This window comes from Trachurus japonicus, chromosome 3 (assembly GCF_045865225.1).
Source record: "Trachurus japonicus isolate A0001 chromosome 3, Traja_1.0".
Lineage (NCBI taxonomy): Eukaryota > Metazoa > Chordata > Actinopteri > Carangiformes > Carangidae > Trachurus > Trachurus japonicus.
Window position 1 is genome coordinate 17,223,084 of NC_140909.1, and position 14,096 is coordinate 17,237,179.

The 14,096-nt window shown below is 40.4% G+C and overlaps 2 protein-coding genes across 2 annotated transcripts; both read right to left on the reverse strand.

The window, feature by feature from the left end:
* Positions 1–2,624: 2,624 nt before the first annotated feature.
* nmbb (neuromedin Bb) lies at positions 2,625–3,647 on the reverse strand. The gene is made up of 3 exons (XM_085773115.1): positions 3,406–3,647; positions 3,038–3,225; positions 2,625–2,941 (listed from the first exon to the last, which is right to left on the reverse strand). The coding sequence occupies exons 1-3, from the start codon at positions 3,569–3,571 to the stop codon at positions 2,888–2,890; spliced, it is 408 nt and encodes a 135-aa protein (XP_085629241.1). The 5' UTR covers positions 3,572–3,647; the 3' UTR covers positions 2,625–2,887.
* A 1,933-nt stretch (positions 3,648–5,580) lies between these two features.
* sec11a (SEC11 homolog A, signal peptidase complex subunit) lies at positions 5,581–10,240 on the reverse strand. The gene is made up of 6 exons (XM_085764457.1): positions 10,055–10,240; positions 9,471–9,580; positions 8,210–8,359; positions 7,884–8,003; positions 6,111–6,168; positions 5,581–6,008 (listed from the first exon to the last, which is right to left on the reverse strand). Exons 1-6 carry the CDS (start codon positions 10,103–10,105, stop codon positions 5,958–5,960), a joined length of 540 nt encoding a protein of 179 aa, XP_085620583.1. The 5' UTR covers positions 10,106–10,240; the 3' UTR covers positions 5,581–5,957.
* Between the last annotated feature and the right edge of the window lie 3,856 nt (positions 10,241–14,096).

Genomic DNA, 14,096 nt, shown 5'->3' on the forward strand with positions numbered 1-14,096 from the left:
GGATATCATAATTTATACAGTAAATGTGATGCCCTGCTGTCTGCTATGCTTGTTCAAATTAAAATGCCCTCACATGACATGTGAAACCCATTTGGGACCAAAGCTTTAATTACTGAATAAAAAAATGTCCAAGAAACACCCTGATACAAACAAATGGTAAACAGTAAAACATGTTTCTGTTCCTTAATGCAAGAAAAAAAAAATTGTCACCGGAGCAGTTTAGGTTAACACAGCATGATTTGCATGACTCTGCATCATCAAAATGCCAGGTGACTAATCTTAGTCCGTCTGATATAAAAATAAATATTAGCATTAAAGGTCACATTAACCTCTTCAAAATGAGGACATCTGCAGTTACTGATAATTGTATCTGTTTTTAATTATACCCATGCATTTGGTGTAACAAGCTGAATAACATTTAGTTTTGTTGTCTTTTCTCATTCAAGAGCCACACAGTTACAAAATAGCTGAACTACACACACTTCTCAGTAGCATAGAGTCTTAATGCCACATTAGCTTTTCCTTTGAATTATTTTAATCACACTACAGAGAACCTTGTGTCCTTTTTGATGACCGCAATTATTGAAATTCTGGGTATTGCCAAGCTTTGGTGATTGTTAGATTTAATGTACAATGCAACTGTGCAAAATGGGAATCGTTCTATATATTGACCTTTATCAACTCTTGCCACATTCATTTTTCTCTTTCTCATTTTTTTCTCCATTCCCCACTGTCACACTGATACAGATCTATCTAATAACAATATCTTTCCCTAGAATTTAATTTCAAATAGTTTTTTTTATCTTCGGCAAACATTGGCAGAGCTGTTCATCTGCGTAAGAAAGATGGATTATTGGATCAATCTGTGCACATAAAGGAATAAAGTATTTCCGTGAGCCATAAAGCTAATACAAAGAGATGCTAAATCGAAATCTCTTATTCCCCCAGGAGGGAGGAAACATGATGCACATCATGTGATGTTTATCCACGCTCAAATTGTGTGGAGACACTCCATCTCTAAACAGTTAACACTTTGCAACATGTTTGGATCTGTAATATCAAGTCATGAGAGGGTAGTTATACTGGGGTGGGGGTGGGGGGGTTCATAATTAGTAACACTGAACTGTACTGTGCAACAGGCAATATAGATATTTTTGATTCATATCCAGACAGTGCAACAACAAAATGTTATCACCGACTCATTATAAACACTGTCATGAATTTCAGCTCTAAAAAAGTGTTTTCAGTGCAAACATCATTACAAACCAGCAGTTTCTACTTGTAACCTAAAAGAACCAAACAAATCCCTCTTGTATGTTTTTATGTTTTGGAAGTTTGAACTCTTTTTGAGCAATCTTATCAAATTGTACCCAATTTTCTAGCCTACTAACCTACTTATGTTCTGCACCTGAAAGTTCCACGTTCTTGATGCTGTTGTTTGACAAAATAACCATCGGTTACAATGTGTGATAGGGAGGGGAAGAAATGATTTTCTGTTCTTCACATGCTGAGAGACTCAAAGAAAAAACAGAATTAGCCTATTTGTTTGCTGCAACTTTAGTGAGAGCCCACAATAACCGCTCAGTGCTCTCTTATGAATACAACGGGTTATATGAACTTAGAGGACCACATAACATGAGAGTCAGTTGACAGATTATAAGAAACATCTCTCTGTGTTCCACAGCACCACAAACGGCATCAACCAGAATGGCCATTCATTTCAACACCTGCCTAAACAATATAAATGAGAAGGTTTAGGTTTATTGTGTCAGATTCCATTAGCAAATGTGACAACTGACATGCAGTATAATGCTTTTATCTGCTTTTTTTTTTTTGAAAAACAATTTTAAATCAGTGTCATATTGAGTCAGAACTGTGAGGTCCAACAGATGCCTAGACATGACTCTCACCTGTGAAGTGGATTATAGCCGAACTAAGTTTTCCCTTAGGTCACTCACTACTTTGTGCAATCCACACCTTAAAATGAGATAAAGCCAATAGGTGAGGTTATTGTGGGAGAGATATTGAAATAGCTGTATATAACACACAGAGATTGGCCTAAGGCAATGTAGCTGGGTCCATCTCACTTCACGACTATTGATCGAGAGAACAGATCATCCCTTTATGCATAGGACAAGTACAAAAGACAATATTGACTTATGTCGAAATATTCAGGTAGCCGCAGACAATGTGATTTATATAAGCTGCCCACATTTGTATTTATATAAGTGTTATTTTAGACATGCTTTTAGCACCGAAGCAATTTAATCATGAATGATGATGAATGAATGATCATGATCTGAATAAGCAGCTGATTGGTAATGCTAGGCCTGTGAATAAAGGTTATGGAGGTTGTGTGTAGATCCCCCTGGAGAGAAAATCAGAGGGGGAATTCAGAATTAAGGTTTTCATTCCAGGATGAAGCTGGCCGTATGTCATAACATTTGTGAGTCTACAGTAAATGCAAGAGAGCACTGAACCATCTATCTGACATTGGCTTTTCCCAGTATTTTCTGTTCTGTCCATTGTCATGCAAGGAAACAAGTAGAAGAATTGGTCACAGTGAAGTGAGGCATTGTTCCCTTGAAGCAGTTCTATGAGCTCAAATCACATCACAGCAGTGCAAATAATAGCCTAATTTTTATTTGATAGAAATATTTTTAACAACATGACAATGTGAAATATCATCATTGAAATAAAATGAAAAAACATAAAAACATTTACTTGTATTGCGAATGGCACAGGATCTGTAGACTATTTATGGCAGTAACATTTAATTACAATCATGATGAGCAGGACACTGTAGTCTGTGTCTAATTCATTTATTTTAATCCATCAGGTCAAATGACCTCGACTCCGTGTTCATGCCAGAGGTCCATCTTCTGTATCACTTTCTGCTTTGAATGTAGTTTCCTAAAATCTTCATCAACAAGTCCGCCTCCTGAAACACAGAGTCCACGACGTCAAATTATCATGCAAAATCAATTTGTGACAGGAAAGAAAACATATATATATATTTGGAGATCAGTGGCACCACCTGATTTTTCGAGCGGCTCTCCTGTGGGTCGACCTGGGCTTGCAAAGCCACCCGCAGAAACTCTTGGAAAAGCTCCCCGAGGGCGCTCTGCTCTCCAGGGAGGGTGACTTCCAGCGCATCAACGCCTTGTCCCTCCGCTGAAGGCAGCATGGGGGTATCCATCACACTCTTCTTTCCCATGAAGTGACCTGCCAAGTCAGAAAAAAACGCTCATTAACGTCCGAAATTAGGTGAAAGCAGAAGGAGGGGAAACAAACCTCAACATAGTTTATCACAAAGAAAATGTAAACAGCTATTCATTTACTGTACATTAAAAAAAAGTATACAATTTAATAGGATTTACTCCAAGATTCAAAGGCGAGTCTTACCTGTAGCCCAAAGATTGCCTCTTGGATTCACTTTAATTTTTGCAACTTTATTCCTAAGCTCAGTCAAATCAAAACTGACTGCAGCGGTTAAAGAAATGAAGGAAAACAAAACAAGGTAAGTAAATAAGCCACACTGGCAAACGTTGTTCAGCGTAAACCCTCTCATCTCAACGCGGAGTGATGATGCTCTGATCCTTCTGGGAGAAAGTTTCCAAGCGTCTCCTGTTGGTTCGAGGTAGCTCAGGCGCATCCTGCTTTTTATAGGCTCTCCTGGCCGGGGTGGGCTCTCTTTACGTTGCGTGTAATTCTTTATTCAGCCTGCTGCGTAAATCGGAACGCACCCCGTTGACTCATTGCCAGGGTTTCACGAGACCGCCTCTGTCAAGGCTGTGCGTCTTTTACGCACCGAGCAACTAGACTGCCCAGCTCCGGATGCGAGTGTTTGTCACCCATCTGGATTAGAAGTGACGCAGCCAAATGCAAATATATATTTTTCACAGAAGAGGGTTGATTAATTCAGATTTGATTTTTATTTCCCTCTGTCTGTTCCTCTGGGAGTATTTTCAGAAATTCTGGGGCACAAGTAACCCACCTCATGCGAGTACAGAGACCCTGCAAAAAATGTTGCGTGACCTCAAGTGTTTTCCCCAAATGCTACAGAGCAATAATATGGCACAACATAGCTCTTGAAAGCTCAATGAACTCGCACCATAAACTGTGAATGAACATATATTTTTGAGGCTGTGCTTTGCTGGTAAAATATGTGGTCTGATCCACAAAATGAGACAGGTGCATGCCTCTCCCTCCTTCCACATGGGCTAATCATTTACTGCCCGGGTCCCTCCACCCCGACTCTGTCTCCGGTGGCCAGGCCTGGCCCTTTACAATGAGCAACGTGACATTTGGCCAGTTGCAGCATGCCGCTGTGATCACCATCAGTCCTCTGAGGACAAGAACCTGCTGATTCTCGCTGCTAATTTAGAGCTGATAAGACAGACGGCCTCTGTGTCACTTCAGGGTGCTAAAGCTGCAAGTTTATGGAGGAGCTGCAGCTTGTGTCTTGCTCTTTTCACAACCTTTGGCATTCACACAGACACCTACTTGTGATTTCAGGAATTCTGCACTACTGAATGTCAGTCTCATTAAGAGACTAACAAAGTCTGACCATCACGGCCTCACTCTCACCAAGTTCACAGATTGGGTGATCTGTCACTGCATCTTCCCTCAAAGGTGCTACAGATATTTGCATCTTAGTCTCAAACCAACTGATTAACAGATCAAAGCTTGCAACTCATTTCAAGCCATAATCAGATGAGACTAAATTAAGTTTGACCATGCAGCATGTTGTGTTTTTTTTATGAGGCACTGCTGAAAATGAAAGCAGTACAAAGCCCCACTTAACTGACAACACGGGAAAGGTCTTTGAGGTCCGACAAAACCTGCAACCACAGGCAATCAATCTCAGGCAGAGTTCAAGTGCCTCCATAGTTTCAAGTGGATCCATATTAAAATTATATGTCAATCCCCACTACTGTGTGATTATAGGGTGGTGTTGCTTCAGTGGGATTCACCTTTATTGCTAGCTACCACACTACAGAGTGCCCAGACAACAAGGTTAATGCTCACACCATGTCTGCACTCATTTAAAGCTCAGACCACTTAAAATAAAGCAGAGGCTGTGGCCCACCGCAGTGACCGTTACATAAGAAAGTTATCAGAAAAAGCCATTACCCCATGTTATTTACAGCATAATGTGTGGGTAACAAATGATTTATAGTACAGTTGTGTACATTAACTCTAATCTGGCTTTGATTGGTACTCATGTCAATTCAGATGAGAATGAAATCTATCTTCTTTTTGTAAAACAACACAGTGCTGCCTTACAGGTTTGTTTTGCAGCTTTTTCTTTAGCAGCAAAAGGAAACTTCCTCTAAAATAAGACTTTTTGCAACTTCAAATACTGGATAGAAGACAACTATTTTTATGTGAACAGTTTTTATATTGTGTATTGATAACAACAATAAAAAAAGATGCAACAGTCCACTTTTGACACATGCGCTACATTTCCAGATAACTGCTGCTCTATCACGCTGGGGAAAAAAGAGGGCAGGCACCATCTGACTGGCTGAATTGGGGTCGGGATAAACAGAGAAAAGAGGTTGAAATAATCCATAGTGGATGGTAACCAGATTTCATATTTAATATCATTCATATTCAGTTCTCATAAAATACTTCACATATTTTTTTTTCAAACACAATGGTTTAACAGGAAAGAAACAAGACTTAATTAATCTTTAAGAATGCTGTTTCACATTCAGAGGATTACAAATAAAGATCAACTTGAATCTAAATCTAGCCTAGTTCCCTCACAAAAATATTTTTAAAGCTTGGATTTCTCAAATGTAAACACCCTATCCACATTTCTACAAAATGTTCAAACAAATGGTACAAAAAACCCAGTTGGATTTGACAAAGTCTAACTTAATTCTGTTTCGAAAAAGGCATGGTTGAGGTTTCCTGGACGTTTTCTTGAGTCCTGAAGTCTGGGAACCTCACTCCCGATGGACCAACACAAAGAGACCCAACATGAAGAGGACAGCATACTGCAGAGGGAAACACATGGGACAATTTAGAATTACACTTGAAACATTAAAGTTGTAGAGCCAAGAAAAAGTTGTCAATTGAGATCAGGTCGAGAAACTCACTTTGAACTTGGGGTAATCGTTCATGAGAATGGTGACAATTCCAATGTATGGCACAAACCTGAAAATGACAAACATTCACTGTCAAGACATTTTATTGAGAAATAATGTGTCAGTTTTTAACTGATCAAAACTTACAGCAGATTAAAAGTCTATAATGCAAGCAGTCTGGAAGCTGCTGCACAGACAGAGCAGAGATAACTTAGCGAGTAGGGGAGTGATATCACTTTTGGAAGTCAACGGGAGGCTGGGTCACCACCCCCAGTTCATCTGAAGAGCTAGAGGAATCTTCTCCATGTAGATTTTTCTGTCCTTTTCCGTCTGATTTCTCAGTTGATCTCTATATTTTTCTGCTTGGTGTCCCTGAGACTCCTGGAGGCTAGTGGGGCTTTTTCTTGTCCAGGTCTTCCTGCCTCTCAATCAAGATAGTTGAGATAGCTGGCCTTTGCTCAGCCAGGAGATGGGAACTGTCCTCCTCCCACTGGCACCGCGACAACCAGGTCTTTCCGGCCTGGGCTGGTGTAATTTTAACCTTGCAAGTTTCGTTATTCTGTCTGGCTCTGCATGTCTCAGCCCACTTAATCATCTCTGTTGGCACTTCCTCTAATCCAATTGTTTAGCTCAGCATCCCATTTCACCTTCCCTGGTCCCACTCCATCTTCTCCTCTGTTAAATTGGTTGATTAGTCTTAACTGCTTTGCTTTAACCATCAAGGTTCTGTTTCCTACTTCCAGCAGGTATATCTTCTCCTCGGCAATTTAACTCTAGCTGCGGTATTTTAAGGAGGCTTTGATTGATCAGGTCCATTTGCCTTGATCAGGGCCGTGGTTTACCTGAGATGGAATTAGAGACAAAGGACACCTATGACAGCTTCATTTGTCTCTGCAGATTATGTCATAGTTGTCATACATAGTTGTCTCTGCTTCTATCTTCAGTGTAGACTGGTTGTGTTTGTGCTGCAGGTTGCCGTGGCATAACAATCAATTTAAAAAGTTGATCGTATGTTTTATTAGCATCTGAGGGACCCAAATATAAACCTTAGTGCTCAGTGTCCTCTCTGCCCCTCTCATACATCTGGACAAGTACAGATTAAAGGGATGAACATCGTAAATCATACCTTGTTCAGTTTAAATTAACTAGCAATAGGTAATAGATTGAGCATAATCCCCAAATCCCAAACAGTGAAGATGTGAAATGTCTGCTTCTTGAACTGACCTTGTCAGATCAGATTCTCTTCAGCCAAAGAGAACAACTATGGCTTTTATAATTTCCATGACAGTGTAGAAATAATTTTTATTTTGTCCCAGTTCAACACACACTGTTCAGTTATCTTGAAAGTAAAGAAGCTTTTTATTTAATACGCTGTCTCTGCAAGACTTTTAAAAGTTCCTAAGATTGGCATTGTACAGCAGAACAATTTAAAACATTAAATAAGATTTCTGCACTAAGGGTGCAACGGATCGTGGTTCGGGGGCACGGATCGAATCATTTTCGGATCAGCGGAGCAGTAGTAAACATGTTGATAGAACAAACTATTTTGTTGTTGTTGTGTGCAACGTACAGCTGCAGCTTCAAATATATGAGCAGAGTTTTTTTAATTGCCCGTGTATTCGGCTCAGGCAGTGCGCCTACGTGTTCCCACACACAACTTTTTCATCGATCAATCCGCAGACCACTTACGTACCGATCAATGGAGAGCGATCCAAACGGATCAACTGTGATCCGTTGCACCACAAATCTGCGCCATAAAGCATTTTTACCAACCAAGGTACTCACCCCCTAGCTCTGCCCACCACGTCCTTTTTCTCCAGCCAATGTTGGCCCTGCTTGTACAGTCCTCTGTCATCCACTGCATTGTTGTCTCCTTTGGTCAAGAACTTAATGTCTCCATTTTCCCTGTGGACAAAATATGAGCATGATTTTAGACAAAAAAGTACACAACGTTTACTTGTACACGTTTCATTTGTGTCTGGATGAGGATACATTAAGGGTGAAATTTCAGAGACTCTTTTCTGGGCATCTTTATATTGATTTGATTCAGTTAAATAGTTATGAATAGCATTCTCTGGTTAGATGAACAGGTACGGGATGTGCAGTCATACTTTTCATGGATCTTTAGTACTCTGTGTACTATTGGGATCTCTCTGCCTTCTATCCTGAAGACAACAATCTCTCCGACTCTGATGGGATCTTCTACTCGGTTGGTCAGAAACAGCAGGTCTCCTCTGTGGAAAGCTGGCTCCATACTTCCACTGAAATTAAATAGACATTGACAACATTTCTAAATTAATACCATTAGATCATTTAAATATGCAACATTTATTTCTACTTTTGGTTAACGATGTGCCACCATGCCAACCACCAACCTTTATTTTTATATACATTATCATTATTGTGAAAAAACAGCATCAGAATATCCAGGGAAATCCAAGCAGTGGTCTAACTGGCATTATCAATACTTGCAAACTACTGTACAGGAAATACAACTTGACAAAACTCAATACAAAATTTCAGTCATCAATATGACCACTGAGCGAGAATCTGGCAAAATTAACAAGAATTACAGGGCCATAACTTTGTGTGAATAGCAAACTGTCATCTTTCTAATTCAAACAGTATGATAAAGAGGTGGTGAATAGGTAATATTTAACCACAGCATGTTGTATGTTGTTCCTATTGTTTAATGCTATTGCAGTGGCAACTTATGAGAGAATTATTTATGACACATCATACAAAACCTAACCTTTACGAGTAAACTCATGTAAGTACTTCATCATGAAGCGATTCGGCAAGTGAATTGTACGATAATCATAGTTCATGTACTTTTATGTCTTAAATTGATGACTTCAAGTGCATTTACCAAGAATGATTTTTTTCTATTCTTTATTCCTGGTAAGGCCATCTTGGTTTGCTTATAGACATGTGTATATAAAGTAGTGATGACTGTGATGAGTCATCCCTTCCCTGAGGAGAAGCCAAACAAAGCTGTAGCAATTCTTCAAGGTTGTTGGGTTTAACTCTGTTTAACTCAGTGAGAAGTTGGCCAACCACAGCACTGCAAATTCACAGCAGAAATACTGCACATGTTACTGAGAAACGTCTACCGGACACAAAGCGCAGAATGAAACTAAAAATATCGCAGCAGCTCATCCTGTCTTGAATATGTGTTGCGGTACACTGTAGCCTACATTTTCACAGCTGTCCATAACTTGACTATTGTATTCCAAAAATCAATGCCCCCCAGGTGCCAGGGTGTGTTTCACCAGTGAAGATGGTGCAATTTTACAGCACCGATTCCCCCCAGCAGATGCTAAAAAAAAACAACAAAGTATAGTAGAAGACCACATAATGTGAGCAGCTTACCTGAGAACAACAACAATAGGACTCTCGCTGCCAGTGACAACCATCAGACCTTTCCAGATCATCAGTGCAGAGGAAACAATCATACCAAAGTTCAGCACCTGGTAGTAGAGCTGCAAACAAAGTGTACACAATTTAATTCATTTTAATAACCAAACTTAACAACACAGCCGAGCCGATATGATTATAAATAAGACTATTTCAGCTGCATCATACCCCAGGACCAACTTAGTAGCTGTTGGATTAACTAAATCCTGGAGAAATTTAAATTCACTAACAGCTGATCTGGCGTTAGACCTCAGAGTAAAAACAGGGAAAGTAGCTAGCTACACTGAGGTCAGTGGGTTTAAACAAGGTTTTCAGGTTGCCTATACGCTTCAATATACGTAAAATAATAATAAGATCCTCTGGAAGACACATGTGCATAAAACAGTTCACTTTCGGAGTCGCTAACAGGTGACAGACCGAGGCTGCACCGTTAAAAAAGAAAGCGGTCGGCGGCTAGTTCATGTTAGCTCCGAGCTCTCTCTCTCTCTCTCCATACAAAGAGCCAGTCATTACACCAGAGTAAACGCGTGAGTACCTACCTGCCGCTTATTCATGCGACGAACATCGTCAAGAAAGTCTAAGGACAACATTGTTGCAAATACTACAGTGTAGAAAAAACGCGCTCAAATCACATCAAAACGTTTGAAGTAACGAGCATATGGATGCACTCGTCGAGCACCGAAAGTTGCATCCGAATCTTCCGGGTGCGCTCAACCGGAAGTCCCGCCCCCGCAGACAGCGCTTCTGTTGAGGTGTCAGTTCAGGATACGAGAGAAAAGCACAGAGGGGTTTCTACTAGGCTGTAGTATTTCACCGAGCTGACACGCTACTGCTGCCTGCCACTGTGCAAAAACTAAAGTGTTTACTACAGAGATGCTTATCAGCAGCCGAGCCAGCTGTTATGTAGGAAAGGGTATTAAAAAGAACAATGCTGATTTATAGGCCGCCTATATTATTGGGCAGAATTATTGTTTTTATGTAGATTTCCTGGATGTTTTCATTTATTCCTTAACTGAGTCCATGCTGTTGAGCGTGGGAGATATACCATCTGCTACAGGATAGGCTACCTTGTCAGTGAAAGTTGTGACTTGACTGTAGGTAGCTATTAGATTATAGGTAGCTATAGGGGAGACGGGGACAGTAGCAACAGGGGATGGTTGCAACATGTCATTTTTCTCCAATCATGAACAAGCTAGAGTGATGATACTCACACTGCACATGCTTAGTTGGATTCCCCCCCTTGCAGAGAAAAATCAGTTGAATTCAAAAGATGCTCCAGGTTTTATTGCCAAAAAAAAACTGTTTTTGAGGTATGAAAGTATTTTTTTTCAATTTGAATATTTGACATCTGCACATGCAGTAGGTAATTCCTCCTCATCTAGACAAATCTATAGCCTACTGTAATTGCCATCTGATCAAAGCTGATGAATAAATAACACTATAGAACTTACATTTTTGATAATAATCCTTTTACTAGACATGAAATATACCTATTGTATTTGTAACATGTTGCAACCATCCCCGGGCCCGGGGTCAGTTGCAACATCTGACTCCTTACACTCAAATGCAAATTGTGAAGAATGTGGATTCTGTAATCATCTATTAATTGTGTTGGCTATTAATAGACAAATGTAAGTTTATTGTATAAAAATTTGGTTTGTCTAATCCAACTGTCCCCGGTCTCCCCTACTACCGGGTAGGGCTAACATTAGAAAACTGCTGCTAAATACAGCTCTCAAATCTGTTGCAGTCATTCCTTTTTCTTTTACCCAATGACTGTATGACCAAAATTTACATCCTTGTAGGTAATAGGTGCTTCTGTTTCCTTCGATGTAGCCTAAGGACAAACATATTCACATCTTAGGCTGTTATGCTGTATATAGCCTGCCTTGTCTGTTGTTTGATGGAAACAAGGTTGGGAGTACGGTATGAAGGAGCAGTGAGACTGAACCAAATTGTCTCGGGGCATGAAACCAAAATAATGAAGGACACTAGAATGATTTGTTGTTTTGATGTAATGAGTTAATCCTCAAGCAAGCCTCCTGATGTTGTCTAAATGTTGGTCAAATAAAGTGGTGTGGATAGTATGACTCAACTGGTAGGCTACTATAAATCAAACATCAACCAATAAAAACAATCACTCCGAATTAATAATGTATGACATATTGATAGCAGCCTTTAAACGTTGGTCAACTCCTTTCCGCAAATAAAACGGTGCATAAAGTGAATGTGAACAGTTTGCTTTCCACTACAACCTTAATTAATACCTGGGCTGCAATAATCTAAGTGACAAAAAACAAACATCTCTGTTGGCAAGCTTTCATCTCAACCAATTATTAACTGCTTTCCTTTATCATGGCGCAGATCTAATTTCCTAAAGGAAGTGCGTTTGACTGAGTCAGTGATAATACAACTGGTGACCACACACCTGAAACCCATTGAAACAAATCAGCCATTTTGATGGTTGACTCAGCCTATGGAAATGATTAATAACACATAGGGCCTATGTCTGGTTTTATGTTGGCATTTATACGACACTATCTGCTTAAAGCAGATATCAGTGGCACGGCCGTTTCGGCTAATGCTGTGTTCAAGGCAGGCTTTTGAAACCGTAAGTTACAGCTTCAAGTCACAACTACGACTTGGTAGCGTTCCAGGTAACCCGTAGCTCGTGTTTTTACCGTCCTGTTGTCTGTGAAAGTTCCCTATAACGGCCACTCGTAACTTCCGACCCGTGAACTCGTACCAGATCGAACTGGTATGACTTCACAGGAAGGAAAAACACAAAGTACGAGTTTCCTTGAACGCACCATGAGTTAGCAGCCCCCGCCTTTGTCAGGCATCAATTGGTCCTCGTGCTACGTCACCACATTCACGCGCATCCCTTGGCTGCACACACAGCCCTTCATGCCGTTCTCTCCCCTCATTGGATAACACTTGTATCCCACAAGGAAAATTTTCTCCTCGGGTTACAGCAGAGCAGAGTGACGGAGAGACTCGTGTTTAGGCTGAAATACTTCATGTAAGTGATTGCTGACGGAAAATAGGACTATTTAGGACTTATATTAACAAAAACATTCCACTGATATCTGCTTTAAAGCAGAAGTAAGCGATCCGGTCGTTTTGGCTAATGCTGCGTTCCAGGCAGGCTTTTGAAACCGTAAATTACAGCTTGACGTCACGTCTTACGACTTTGTAGTGTTCCAGGCAACCCACTCGTGTTTTTCCAACCTGTTTTACCTGTGAAAGTGCACTATAACGGCCACTCGTAACTTCCGCCCCGTGAAGTCGTACCAGATCGAACTGGTACGACTTCACAGGTCAGAAAAACACGAGTTACGAGTTGCCTTGAACGCACCATAACGTCTTGTCAGCCGATGGAGTTAGCAGCCCCCGCCCTCGTCATGGATCTATTGGTCCTCGTCCCTGCACACACAGCCCTTCATGCCGTTCTCTCTCCTCATTGGATAAAACTTGTAGGATACGAGAAAAGTTTTCTCCTCGGCTCAGAGCAGAGCAGAGTGACAGAGAGACCCGTGTTTTTTTGGTTATCCTCAGTGCATTGTGTGTAAGCAGTGTTTGGTTTTCCTGTGACACAGCATCTGGGGGATACATCAATAATGACAGGGTCATAGCCTACTCATGTGGTGTTTTTGAAATTCATCCCAGATTACATTTGTCTGTGGAGAAATTAATATTTCATATTTCATTAACAGAATTACATTTATATTTATCCCCAGTGTTTAAAAAATTATTCTAAACCAACGGACCAATGGCGTAGGTTGCCTTGAATCTTTTACAGTGTAGTTAAAGGGACAACGAGGAGTTTTGGAAAGGCGAAGCGTTTTCACACTACATTTATGAGCCTCCGCGCGCACCGTAAAATTCTTTGACCGGCGCAAGACAGACTCATGTTTTCATTCATCAATAATTAAAGTCAGAGGTTCAAAGAGGTTCACATACCGTTGTAGTTCCGACCATAAACGGTGATTTGGCTGCGTTATTCTCATGACTCGCCACGAAGGAAATGCTGGTCGGCTCGACCAGCATTTCCGCCACCACTAATAATAACAAAATAACGATAGAGACAGAATGATATATTTATCGAAAATGGGCCCATTAACAAGTGTGGGTAGCGGAGATTCATCCACATTAACGTGAGACTTTTTTATAACCGAATAGAAACTCCTTGTTGTCCCTTTAATGTTGCCACCATGTAGTTTTGTAACACATTTCAATTGAACAGAGCAAGTGCTAAATGCACAAGTTAAACTGTATTCTTCTCTGTAGTTTCTAGCCTCATAATTGATACTTTATTTCCAGATTTCTTTAAGAGCAAAATTTTACTAATTTTTGTACTCAAAACTTGAATTCACAGTTGGTTTTTTAATGCTTTTGTCATAATCTGCGTCCCTTTTCTGTTCCTTGTTTTGTGTGGTCAATTCCCTGTGTCTTGTCTTAGTGTTATGTTCTCTGTGTAGTTATTTTGAAGTTCTGGGTCCTGTTATTCCCCCACCTTGACAGTACGATCGGACCAGTATACCATTCCTCTCCTAGGTTGATGACACTCTTCGAATATTT